Below are 13,065 nucleotides of genomic sequence, written 5' to 3' on the forward strand. Positions count from 1 at the left end.
GTTTATACATTCTAGTTTTAGTTGACATCTTCAAAGATTAACCAGTAACTGCTCTTGCAAAGATATTCTCCACATGTGCCAAAGTGAAGAAAACAGGAACACACACATGACACAGTTATTTTTTCTTTAAATCCTAGAAAGAGAGCCATGTTATTGTTATCAAAACCATGCACAGTAGAATAACATTGTCTAGCATGATTAATGACTGCTTTATAAATTAGCAAGAGGCTAAATGACCCAAAAGGTCAAATACAGACTATTTAAGATTTCTTTTTACTTCACCTATCAGAAAATAAGTTAAGAAACAGGCAAACAAGAGTGAGGGCTTCTTCAGTGGCTGTTATTTTGACAGCTTCTATGGTAATACTTCTTACAATACTTCCAGTTCCATCTGCTTATTCTCTTCATGAAGTATACAAGACATCGTCATTATTTCTAAGTCGTGTAATACCTAAAATCATCTATGAAGCTTTAACTGCCTATAGAATAGACTAAATCTTTGTATAATGCATGCAGTTCTTAGGTGTGTAAACAAAAATCTTTGTACCATTCTCTGCTCAGTTTTTCTTTTTTGCCAATTTATTTCTTCCTTGATGAGGTAGAGGAAGTGGAATGTGAAGTCCTTTTGAAGAATAGGTTATAATACTCCAGGATATCATAGGAATGTGAGAACAGGCTTTTCTTGGCAATCCTGATGCATTTTAAAGAACCGTTTGCACTACAGAGGCCTGTATTTTAGTCAAAACTTCTCTAGCTTCATGTGGGCAGTGGGGAGTAAAACTGAAAGAAGAGTCACTTTAAGCAACCCATAAGGTGACCAGAAATCGAATCTATGTTGAAAACCCAATGTTTAAATGTTCTTATAGTAAGTAATAATTATGTATGCTTTTTGAAAAGTTGAGACAAATAATCTTGCACAACATGAGTCATCTGTAGTCCCGGTTTCACTTGGCCACCATTTTGATGTACCAATAATAATATTATTTATTTATCCTTAACATTCCATCAACTTGCAGACTGAATAGTTAATTTGATCAGGTCTGAGATATATATTCAGCTTTATCGTGCACACCCTTTCCACCTAACAGCTACAAGACTTGCTCATTAAGGATCAGAAAGGACATTCAGGAAACTTAAAAACTCAGCATCTTCTACAAATTTCAGCAATCCAGGATTATTTATGTGACTACAGTTCTCCTGCATATTGAGTTTTGCTGCCATTGTTCCTTGTTAAAGGGCTATATTTTAGTAACTCCTGTGTTTAGCTAGATATTGGTTCTTTTGAAATAATATCATAAAATGTGACTGTTTCTAGTCATTGTTCATTTTGTGAAGTGTCCTGGAGCACTACTTCACCACAACTGTTTGACTGGTGAGCTTCCCAGCCATACTCATTCTGACCCCATTTATCAAATGCATAGTGTATTCTGGCCACATGGCACTCACTGTGGGCTAGAAACCCACATCACAGTTGAAAACGAGGCTTGTAAATCAACAGAGAAGGTGGTTTTTCTAATAACTCATAGATGGACTTATCCCCCTTAGGACAGGATGTGGATATACTTTATCCATATATTAGTCTTTAGATCAATTCACAGTTTTTACAAAAGTAACTCAACGACCTCAGAGCTAGTCTATCAGCTGAACATTATGCAGTGTTACTCAGTAACATCTTAGTTTGAAATTTTAGGGTAACTGTTTATTTATTTTATTTATTTGCAGTTTGTTAACTGGGAAAGTCCATTGGGTCATGTTGAGCCCATTTTCAATGGATCCCTGGGGAGAAAAGCTCGAGTATTTGCAATATTTACAAAAACAAAAGAAACAAAAACAAAGAAACAATAATTACAAGTAATAACAATATTTACAAGAGAATTAATCATCACAAGTAATGCACAATATTTGGGTGGCCGCGGTGGTGCAGCAGTTAGCGTTGCTGCCTCACAGCAAGAGGTTCTCCGGTTCAATCCTCGTTTGGGGTGCCTTCTGTGCGGAGTCTGTATGTCCTCCCTGTGGTCGCGTGGGTTTCCTCTGAGTGCTCCAGTTTCCTCCCACATCCCAAAGACATGTTGTAGATGGATTGGACACTCTAAATTGGCCCTAGGTTTGAGTGCGTGCATGTGTGTGCCTTCTGTGGAAGGTTGGGCGCTGGGCTGGCAACTCGATCCTGTAAAAACTCCTCTGCCAATCATGTGTGGACAGGTGATCCGCTGTGGTGACCCCTAACTGGGAAAAGCCGAAGGAAGAAGAAGAAGAATGCACAATATTTATGAGCTGATACAAATGTAACATTGAAATGAGAATGTAAATTTAACAGATTTATTGGGGGTTCTTTGGTTGAGATTGGGATAGGAATGATGAAGGGGGGAAAGCATCAGGTGGGGTGAGAGCAGAAGCATTCCCAGAGGGAGGAGATAAGAGTGAAGTAAGCTCTTGTAGGTGGAGGGATTATGGGTAGTTCTAATGTGAGGGGGAAGCAAATTCCAGGATCTGTCAAGGGAGAAAGATAGTAAGAGTTGTCCTGGAGTATGTATTGGTTTGTAAACTTCAAGGAGATATTGATTGCTGGATCTGAGTAATCTATGTGGCTGCTGCAGTTTTAGGGTGGAGGAGAGGGAAGGACACTTAAAGGGTTTGAAAATAAGTTTATGTGCATTTGTAAGTTGAATGTATGTCAGGAAGTTGGGAAGTTCCAACCAGTTTAGAGAATGGAGGGAGCCACAGTGATGAGTGGAGGATTTGGATCCGCTGGCAAACTTATTGATTTTATTGTAGCAGGAAGATAGTATGATTTGTAAGGAGAGGGGCTCCATATAGGAGTGAGGGAATGAGGTATGTGGTGGCTAGTAGTTCTTTGGTTGAGGGAGTAAGGTAGAGGTTGTGTCGATATAGCATTCCAATCTTCCGATGAGTTTTTGTAATATTAATTTGTAGGTGTGTGTCGAATTTTAATTGACCATCTATAAGGACTCCTAATAGCTTAGTACAGGGAGCAATTTCTATAGAGGTCTTGTTTTGGCTGACAATAGAGAAGGATGCTTTGTTAATTTGGGTGAGCCTGGAGGGGGTGAATACTATAATTTTGGATTTAGATGCATTGAGAGCTAAATGGTTATCTAGTATCCAATTTTTGGTGCAGGAAAAGGCATCTTGGGTTAGAGTCATAAATTTAGGGAGATAATTGGTGGAGCAGATGATGGTAGAGTTAACTGCGTATTGGACAAATTTTGCATTGGGGATGTTCTGATAGAAGTCATTGATAAAAATTTTGAATAGTAAGGGGCCCAGTATTGAGCCTTGTGGGAAACCAGTTGGAATGTGGATGAAGGAAGAAGTACAATTATTCTACTTTATGCCTTCTTTTCTATCTGAGAGATAGCTGGTGAACCAGTTGCTGGAGGAAGAGGATAGCGTGAGATAAAAGAGTTTGGTCAAGAGGAGTTTGTGGGATACAGTATCGAAGGCCTTAGATAAGTCAAGAAGGAGGGTAGATACTATGTTGCCAGAATCATGAGCAGAGTTAATGATTTCAAGAAAGGTAAGCAAGGCAGTAGTGGTGCTGTGACCAGGTCTGAAACCATGCTGAGTAGGGGTCATTAGTTGATTGTCTAACAGGTAGGATAGGAGTTGTAGATGGATACATTTTTCTACAATTTTTGAGATAGGAGACAGAATAGCTATTGGGCGGAAATTGTAAACTGTTGAATTGCTTCCCCCTTTATTGAGGGGAATGATGAAGGTTTTTTTCAAAAGGAGGGGTACATAAGCTTCTTGGACAGAACGATTTATTAGGATGCAGACAGGTAGTGCTATGCCATCAGCAGCTAGTTTGAGGAAGTTTGGGCTTTAGAACAAGGTTTTAGTTTTAGTAGGAGATTTTTAATGATATGTATAGAAATAGGCTTGAGAGAAAAAGGAGGGAGATGAGTATAATTGGAGGTTGGAGGGATAGGATTAGATGTAATGGGTGAGGTGTGAGTAGATGTATTATTAGGGAATGATGACGTTTTGCATAATTACAAAAACCTCCATGAATCTGACCTCCACACTAAGACACTATGTTATCAGTCATTCAGTAAACCAATGCACTTCACATAACTGACTAACTAAACTTGATCCTTCTTTTCAGTAACTTTACAGATGGCAAGTTGACTGCTCCGCAGTTCTTGGAACTTTCCAGAGTCTATTTTAAATAAACGGATACCTGAGTTCTAAATTACCAATCTACTACTCACATGCTGTGATCTAGTTAATGATCTAGCCAACAATACAGCCAATTCCTTTCACGTGGTAGATGATAATTCATACACGGGTCTTCAATGTCCTCACAAACCCAAGAACACAAACTATTTAATTCCCTTCCTTCTTCAATTCACTCTGTATCAACAGAGTCCCTCCTGTTTCAGAACCTTTTCCCAACATGACAACATCCCCATGTTTTTTCTTCTTTTAAAAATGAGTCAATACTGAGATTTTAGTCAAATTTCCTGACTGTTCTACTGTTTTGTTCTCGGCAAGCAAAGACACCACGTCTGATTTTAACATAGTCCCCTAAGCTATATATGTAAAAAATTGTAACCTTTCATTTAAAGCTTTCAGTATTTCTTAAATGTTGACTTCCTTTTGCCTTTCACACTATCACAGCAACTCTGTTTGTAGCATCCTTATATAATTTCTCTTGCAGTTCTTCATGCCTCTTTATTCTAATAAATTATCCACTGTCAGCTTCTTTCCATTCTATAATTTCTGTATAGACCCATAACTGACATTTGAAATTAAAAAAAAAATTATCTAATGAATGCTCTCAGCTCTTCTAGCTCATTTATTTACTCCACCTCATCTTTTCAGCTTCTCCTTCATTTTGTTATAATCTCAAAACCAGTCATATTAAAGTTCCATGTTCTGTTTCTTGCACATCCCATCTATCTACTAAATGACATCAGACAGTGGAACTATGGAGTGATTGTTTTCTCCCAATGTTGTGTCTTTCGGCTTTTTCCCGGTTAGGGGTCACCACAGCGGAACTCCAGTCCGCTAATGATGATTTTTACGTGCCGAGTTACCAGCCCTGACGCACAGCCTTCAACGAAGGTACACCCATTCACGCATGTCTCTACGCAGAAGATGCTCCAGTTGAGAATCAAACCGGACAGCGTCTTACTGTGAGGCGACAACGCTACCGCAGCACCTCCACCGCTGATTGTTTTCTCCCAATAGTTCTCTCATATTATTTATTTTTTATTTATATATTATTTACTGCTGTGTTTACATATACACTGGCAGCTCAGTGGTTAAGTTTTCTGACTCGCAGTTCCAGTGTCTATGCAGACGTTAAGTGTTCTACCAGTGACTGCATAAGTTCAGGCTCTCTCATTTCATCACGCAACCACAAACACATTATATACTGCATATGCAAATTTCTTTCTGGGCTGAGTCATGCCTGAAAAAAGGATCTCTTGACTTATATTTTTAAACAAATAAATGTAAATGAAAACAGTACCTCCCTACTCAATGTAGTTCTTTCACCTTCTGTTTTAGATATTTTCATTCAAATTCTCTAATGTTAGTGTTTTTTCTCTCCACCCAGAAGCTGAAATATTTGCCTTTATTTATTTGTTTGTTGTTTGATAACTGGGAAGGTGGGATGGTTCAAGATCCATTTCAGACATTTCCTGGACCATTTGGCAAATATGTTACATACAGCAGAAAAATAAAATTAAACAGTAATAATGTAAAATTATAGAAATGCACTAAATAATAGAAAAAAAAGCTTACAAAGAGATGATAACTTTTTAAATTTTTATGAAAGTAAGAAGATATTCTGAATAAGTACTCCCATAATGATTGCAAGTATGACCTTAGACGTAGAAGGCAGAAATTAATATGAATGGTGTAAGTTTAGTAATGTTTGACTAGACGTATAGTAGGAGCTAAGATGAGCATACAAAGGAAGGGAAGGTAAGACGATGTACATAGATTAGGAGAAATTAATAAATATTTTTATTTCTTTTTGGCATCTGGTAGCATCTATGACAAAATAAGCCATAAACTGCTTCTTTCTTAATTCAAACTTTAGCATCAATTTCTGTACTATCAATCCTTCCAATAATAGGATGTTTATGGCAAGAAATTTCTAGAAACTGTACAGGCTTTCAAGTTAATCTTGCTGTAGAGTACCACAAGTCAGTTACATGCCTAGCCAATAACCAATGATTAAAAGTAAGAATCAAACTCTACACCTTGTGTCTGGGAGGTAACTACCTTAACCATTAGGCCATAAAAACACCACAGAAGATGTCTGCATCTGAATATGTGATTCCAGTCACAGAAATACAGCATATAGTACATTGCATTTACTAAGTATCACAACAACAGCAAATTTCAAATTTTCTTGGTGCTCTATCAACCTCTTTTGAAGCAGATAAGTTGACATGAACTTGAATATCTGTATAAAAGAATTTGAAGTTATCTTTGACAAGCAATCTTTGTAAATACTTACCTTTCACACTGTGTTCCAGTATAGCCAGGTTTGCATGTACATTGCACAATCCCACCAATGCTAGTGCATCCAGTAGCAAAACTACAAAAAAAAAAAAAAGAAAAACATTTTTTGTAAGAAAACAGACAACTTGCTAAGTGAAATCAGGCAGAATATACTACATATAAAACAGTGCACAAATTAGTTCAAAAAAATGCATGGGCAAATGAAATATACAAACAGTTAACTTTTATATCTTTGCCAACAAAATATATGCTTTTGTTAAACCAGTGGTAAACTAATGCAAAACTTATGTACAATTATAAGCAAATACTTGTATGCTACAGGCATGCAAGACCATATCAACATCTTAGCAGTCTCTAAGCAGAATTCCATGCAATCCAAATTGTACATCCTAGTTCCAACTTACCACAGAAATGAGACAAGAGCTCCTTAGCTCCCACAAAAAGGATCTCATAAGAATGGTGACCACATTTATAGGAATTTGCAAAATTCACAGACATTTTGCTGTGAGCAGGAATGATTTCTTTCTTTCTCTTTTTTTTTGTAAAATCTATAGCTAGGCTCTTTTCTGGTACCTACCATTAAGACATTTACACTCATGCACAATGCACGTGTCATCTCGGCTTTAACACCATTTCTTGGCTTCAGAAGTGTCAGTCTTGACGTATTGATGAGCTCTGACATATTGTGAGCAGAAGAGGATTTAGGCAGTTTTTAGCTAGTGCACACCACCACATTTTGCCCATGCATCAGTAGACAGCAGTCACTGTTACATAATTAACACTTTACCTCTCAATCTCTATCCAGAACAATGTTTTTATGTGAATAGTTATGCAGTTGTTTCCCTGCCCCGAATCTCAGAATAGTCTGAAATACTATTTTAACAGCGCCTCAAACATTCACATCCCATTTCTGTGCCCTGCGCCATCCTCCTTTCTAACATGTTAGCAAAAAAAATAAATAAATAAATAATAATAATAATACATAATTTTTCTTTTAAACTGCACCAAACCTTTGCTACATTTATACCCTGCCAGCACAGAGTGCTATGGTACTCAAATTTTAATAAAAAAAAAAACAAAACAAAACAAAACAAATTTCACTTTTAAACTGCAGTAAACTGCTTGATACAGTTTATACCTCACACAGAGCACTACAGCACTAAAGTTTTAGTTGAAAAAGAAAAGCATTTAAACTGTTGCAAACTGCTTGTTAAAATGCAGTAAGCAATTGCTACAGTTTAGACTACACACAGAGCACTATAGAGTTCAGGTTTGACTGTAAATGCAATACCAGGATAATGGATGGCTGATCTCGCCCCCCCCAACACTTTGTGCCTGGGGCAGTTGCCCTTTTTACCTCACCCTAGCTATGCTTCTGAATATTTCTGTGGTTCTGTATCATATAAAACAGGTTTCTCCATGACAATAGTACAGCAACCACAAAACCATCAAATATTCAAAAAATACACCGATGAAAGAAGCAGTCAGAAGGTGAGATAAAGAGAAACAACTTTAATCCATCTTATTCATCCATCCTGGTACCTCGGCAGAGCCATCAGAAGACCTACTCTAATGTGCAAACAAGATCCGCGAAGAGCCAGGGTAAGACAAGTCATATTTCAGCTTCGTCAAGTAACTCAAAAAACTAAAGTCAGACTTTCAATGTTCTTTGGAACGGCAGATATTTTTGAATTACAATCGCTCTGTTCCTGTTAATTTAGACTGTGGAATAACTTTGGAAAACCATGACGGGACTGTTACTCAAAATGGTAACGTTTGCTTTGCTAGAAAAGGTAACACAATGTATAGCGTTGTTGCTGATTCGGAACTGGGGACTGTCGTTCAAAATGTTAATGTTAGTGATGTTAATTTAACGCATAATATTGATGTTGATTCTGAATGTTTTTTGAAAATATTACTGGGACTGTTATTGAAAATGTTGAAAACGTTGTTGCTGATTCGGAATTGGGGACTGTCGTTCAAAATGTTAATGTTAGTGATGTTAATTTAATGCATAATATTGATGATGATTCTGAACGTTTTTTTGAAAATATTACTGGGACTGCTATTGAAAATGTTGAAAATGCTGATGGTTTTTTAGTTAACAAGGATTTAAGTGTACTGAACCTTTCTGATTTAACTTTATCTGATGACATGCTTAAGGTTTTGTCAAAAGGTACCAAGTTTATATCCACTAGGTTACCTTCATTGGCAGACATAATGATGGATGTTAAAAGATTTGTCTGTAAATTAAACTTAAGGGTTTATTTTTTTGAGCGAGAAAAACATCTTGAAACTGAAAGCAAAGTTTTTTTAGATGATGAACTGTTAAATTTGAGTACATATGATTATGATGACATGATGCCAGATGGATATGAAGACATTAATGATACATCTGAATCTTTTGTAGAAGATAATATTTGTACAGAAGAACATTTTTGGGGGGGTTATGGGCACATTGATGTCCCTTGTTTTCCAGGTGATAGTAATTTTGCTCCTCCCAAGAATTTGCAGGCTATAAATGCATTTGAGCATGTTGTGTACTCTAAACTCGAACAGGCATATAAGGAATTTTGTATAAAAGACAAGGTATTCAACTTGAGTAAAGACAAATTGTTGGCCCTAAAAGTGTTGAGAACAAAATTGGACAAAGTTACCATTAAACCAGCTGATAAAGGGGGTAACTGAGTTGTGATGAATATTGAAAAATATGAAAGCATAGTTAATAGTTTGATAATAGAAGATACTTATGTCAAATTGAATAACAACCCTTTGAAAAAGTATTCTGAAGAGTTAAGTGAACTATTAGAAAAAGGAGAAAGGTTGTTTTTTTTTACCAGTAAGGATGTGAAAAAACTATTAGTTAAGGAACCCCATCACCCATACATTTATATTATTCCAAAAATTCACAAAAGTATGATTAATCCACCAGGAAGAACTATCATCTCTGGTATTGGCTCCTACGTAGAAAGGGTTAATATATTTCTGGACTCCCATTTTAAAAAATATCTCCCTAAAGTTTGTTCCCATGTGAGGAATACTCAAGATGTGTGCTTAGCTTTTAGTGGGGTATAATGGAAGGAGGAATATTATTGGGCCACAGTCGATGTTACATCGTTATACACTAACATCAATATAAGATGGGGTTTGGAGGCAATGCAGAGGATGATGGGTGAGGGACCACGTACCATGTTTTTGTTAAGTTTATTGGAATTTAGTTTGATGCATAATTATTTTATGTGGAAGAATGATTTCTTTTTACAGGTAAAAGGGACTGTCATGGGTGCAGCTTTTGCACCCACTTATGCAGTAATATATATGGGAGAGTTTGAAAAAGAATTTATGTTCCAGAGTTCTTTTTTTGTGAATAACGTCGTGTTTTACAGACGTTACATTGATGATTTAGTTTTTATTTGTAAGGGTGAGATGTCTCTATTTACGCAGTTCATGGAAGACTTGAATCAGAATAATCATGGACTAAAGTTTGTTGCACAAAGTTCATTATGTGGCATTTCTTTTTTGGATGTGGAATTTTATGTAGGGAAAGATAATTTGATCCAATATAAACCTTTTAGGAAACCAACAGCGGTTAATAATTATTTGCACGCAAGTAGTATGCATCCTCCACATTTGATTAAGGCATTGCCCGAAGGGGAATTTAAGAGGATTTTGAGAAACACATCGGACAAAGGTTTATGGGAAGAGGCATGTGATGGAACCTATGATAGACTTTTATCTAGGGGATATGAGAGTACTAAACTCCTAGATATAAGGAATAGATTGTGTAGAATTCATACACCAGGGAGGAACATATATTATAACCATAATCATTCTGTGACCACATTTACAGTGGAAAAGATATTTTTTGTATCTAGATTTTCAGGTTTCTCTAATATAGTTGAAAAAATTATTAGAGAATTGTGGCATGTTGTGTGCGAAGATTTAACAGTTGGTTGCCTTTTTCCGAAGCATATTACCTTTTCTTACAATAGGCATTCTAATTTAAAAGAAATGTTAAATAGGAAACTTAAACCTTTGGCCAACACAAATGTTGGGATGTATCGTTGTGGTCGTTGTTTAGTTTGTGATAAGACAAAAAATATGCATGGGATGAAAATAAATGGTAGGAAATATTTGGCATTTGAAAGGTTTGACTGTATGTCTTTAGGTGTAGTGTACATTTTGGGGTGTGATTGTATCATGCCTGTATGGTACATTGGTCAGACTACCAGGAAGGTGAAGGTGCGTATTTTGGAGCAGTTGGGGGATATTAGGAGGGGAAATATGGACAGTCCAGTAGCCACTCATTTTATTAACACGCACAATGGTAACATTGAAGGTTTTGTATTTAGTGTACTTGCCAGACCTCATTTCTATACAGGAAATTTTAAGACTGCATTAAATAGGTTAGAGCATAGAATGATTATGGGGTACCATACATTATTTCCTGTTGGGATGAATTTAGATAGTGGATGAAATCTGGCATATATGTGTGCTGGAATCTTTGAATTATAATGAAATTTGAGTATTTAAATTTTTCTAAATGTGCATTTCAATGTTATATGTATATATTTGTAAGACTTAAAATAACATGAATTATTATATCACATTAGATTTAATATTTTCTTATTAACTAGATTTTGTATTTAAATTTTTATATATAATAGTAAATGAATGCTAGATGATTTGTCAAAGTGTTAATAGGATCAAACTCCTGATGAATTGATTGATTGATTGTTTAATTGTTGAGCATATAAAAGAGAATGTGTATATTTGAATATTTGTTCCATTGAAGGCGAACTGCCGAGGTACCAGGACGGATGAATAAGATGGATTAAAGTTGTTTCTCTTTATCTCACCTTCTGACTGCTTCTTTCATATAAAACAGGTCCAGTTTTAGTCATGCTTTGATGATGTGACTTGTGACATTTATGTTCCTTGATGTGTAGCTATCTGTACCATATTTACTGAATTTTTGGTGTCTAACACTCTCATTCATGCCCTGTTGAGCCATTTATTCTGCTGTGTGGTCAGAGACATTCCATTCATTCCCAGATTATGGCAAAAGCCCTATGGTCCATTCATTTTGTGATACAGGTAAGAGCCAATAGATGAACTTGTTTCCCTGGAGAAGCAAGATTCAAGCATGGAGTTAGGTCATCACTGTGTTGTGCATGGGCTCTAATTAACATCCCTGCCCCTACTCTTTTTAGTTTTTATCTGCATGCATGCATGCATGAATTCTACCACAGATGGTATCTACCCCTGGATCTGCCATGTAAATGCAGTCATCGATCCAGTCCAGATAGGGAGTTAGCTGTGTCCCAACCCTTGAGATGGGTGCACTGAAACTGTTGTGTAATACCCATTCCAGGGTAGCTCGTCCAACACCAATGTTTGCCACATGAACCCAGTTCATCTGGGCCTCAGTCATGCCTTTATCCCTCTTTAAAGTTCTGTATTATGTTCAGTTTATATTGATGTTCCTTGGGAGGCCATTTACCTGAACTTCACTGATAAAAAGATCTCAGGTGCTACTTAATGCTTGCATTATTAAAACAGAAAGGATAGAAAGAATATATATGACTTTTTCTGTTTCCGGAGTTAAGATCAGAAGAGGGTGTCTGTCTCAAATCTTAAAACTCAAATTCTTTTATTACTTTTTTAAAACTATCATCAACAACAAATCATCCATGTTTTGTATTACTGTGCAATAAATGAAGCAGGACTAAATCAGTGGTTCAAAAAAAGGATAGCTCTGGCCATCAGTATGCTCCTGGAGGTATTATATTTTCAGTATATTTTTATTTCTCCCAGATGTTTACAAATATAAGTTATTAAATAATATTTGCAGTGAATATCACAGGTTTCCATAGATTGCTATGACTAGCAAATGCTTTAAAATAAATTTATCTCAGTTATTATTTGGTTTTAGATACTTTTTTTTCATTTTTTCATACAGTGTAGTACATTCATCTCTTGTCAAGATCACACACATTATTAGGCAAGTAGATCTTTTTTATAGGAACAGATTCCATTAAAGAATGTACCAAAACTGCACAGCAACAGACATGAAGTGCACGTTGTACTTTGGATTTATGCAGCAGAAGGCTTAAAGTCAAGTGTACATATTTACAGTTGTAAACTGTTGCTTTCTGAAGGTTTAGCAATTTCTTTTTCTTATGCCATCCAGAACAAAACTAGTTGTTAATCATTTTTGCCATTAATCCACACTGTTACACAGAAATAGGCTAGTGCCTTTTCTGCTCACCTTCCTCCCAAAAGGCCTTGCAGTATCATAGGACATACTTTAACTGGGAAATTGGGCCATACCACTGAGTTTAATTCAATGTTCTCTTTTTCTCAGTTCCTTCTTACAGTAAGGAGCATAAAGTAACAAGCTTCATACTGTTGGAGGATAACAAATGGATTAAAACTGTGTTAAATGCCAAAACATTCTGGTGGTCTAGAAGACAAGAATTCAGACTAACATGGGATCTTTCATTACTGGCAGCTATTACCTGATTTGTTTCAAGGTGGTACATGCCATCTTTAGCTCTC

The 13,065-nt window shown here is 36.2% G+C and overlaps 1 protein-coding gene across 3 annotated transcripts in view; it reads right to left on the reverse strand.

The window, feature by feature from the left end:
• LAMA3 (laminin subunit alpha 3) overlaps positions 1-13,065 on the reverse strand; it is a 2,187,360-nt gene that overhangs the window by 287,659 nt on the left and 1,886,636 nt on the right. For all 3 annotated transcript variants that reach the window (XM_044065357.1, XM_044065355.1, XM_044065356.1), the window contains exon 43: positions 6,500-6,580. In XM_044065357.1, coding sequence (XP_043921292.1) covers positions 6,500-6,580 — 81 coding nt within the window. The remainder of the gene's footprint in view (positions 1-6,499; positions 6,581-13,065) is intronic.

The sequence above is a fragment of the Protopterus annectens genome, chromosome 3.part0 (genome assembly GCF_019279795.1).
Source record: "Protopterus annectens isolate FY-2018-M chromosome 3.part0, PAN1.0, whole genome shotgun sequence".
Lineage (NCBI taxonomy): Eukaryota > Metazoa > Chordata > Ceratodontiformes > Protopteridae > Protopterus > Protopterus annectens.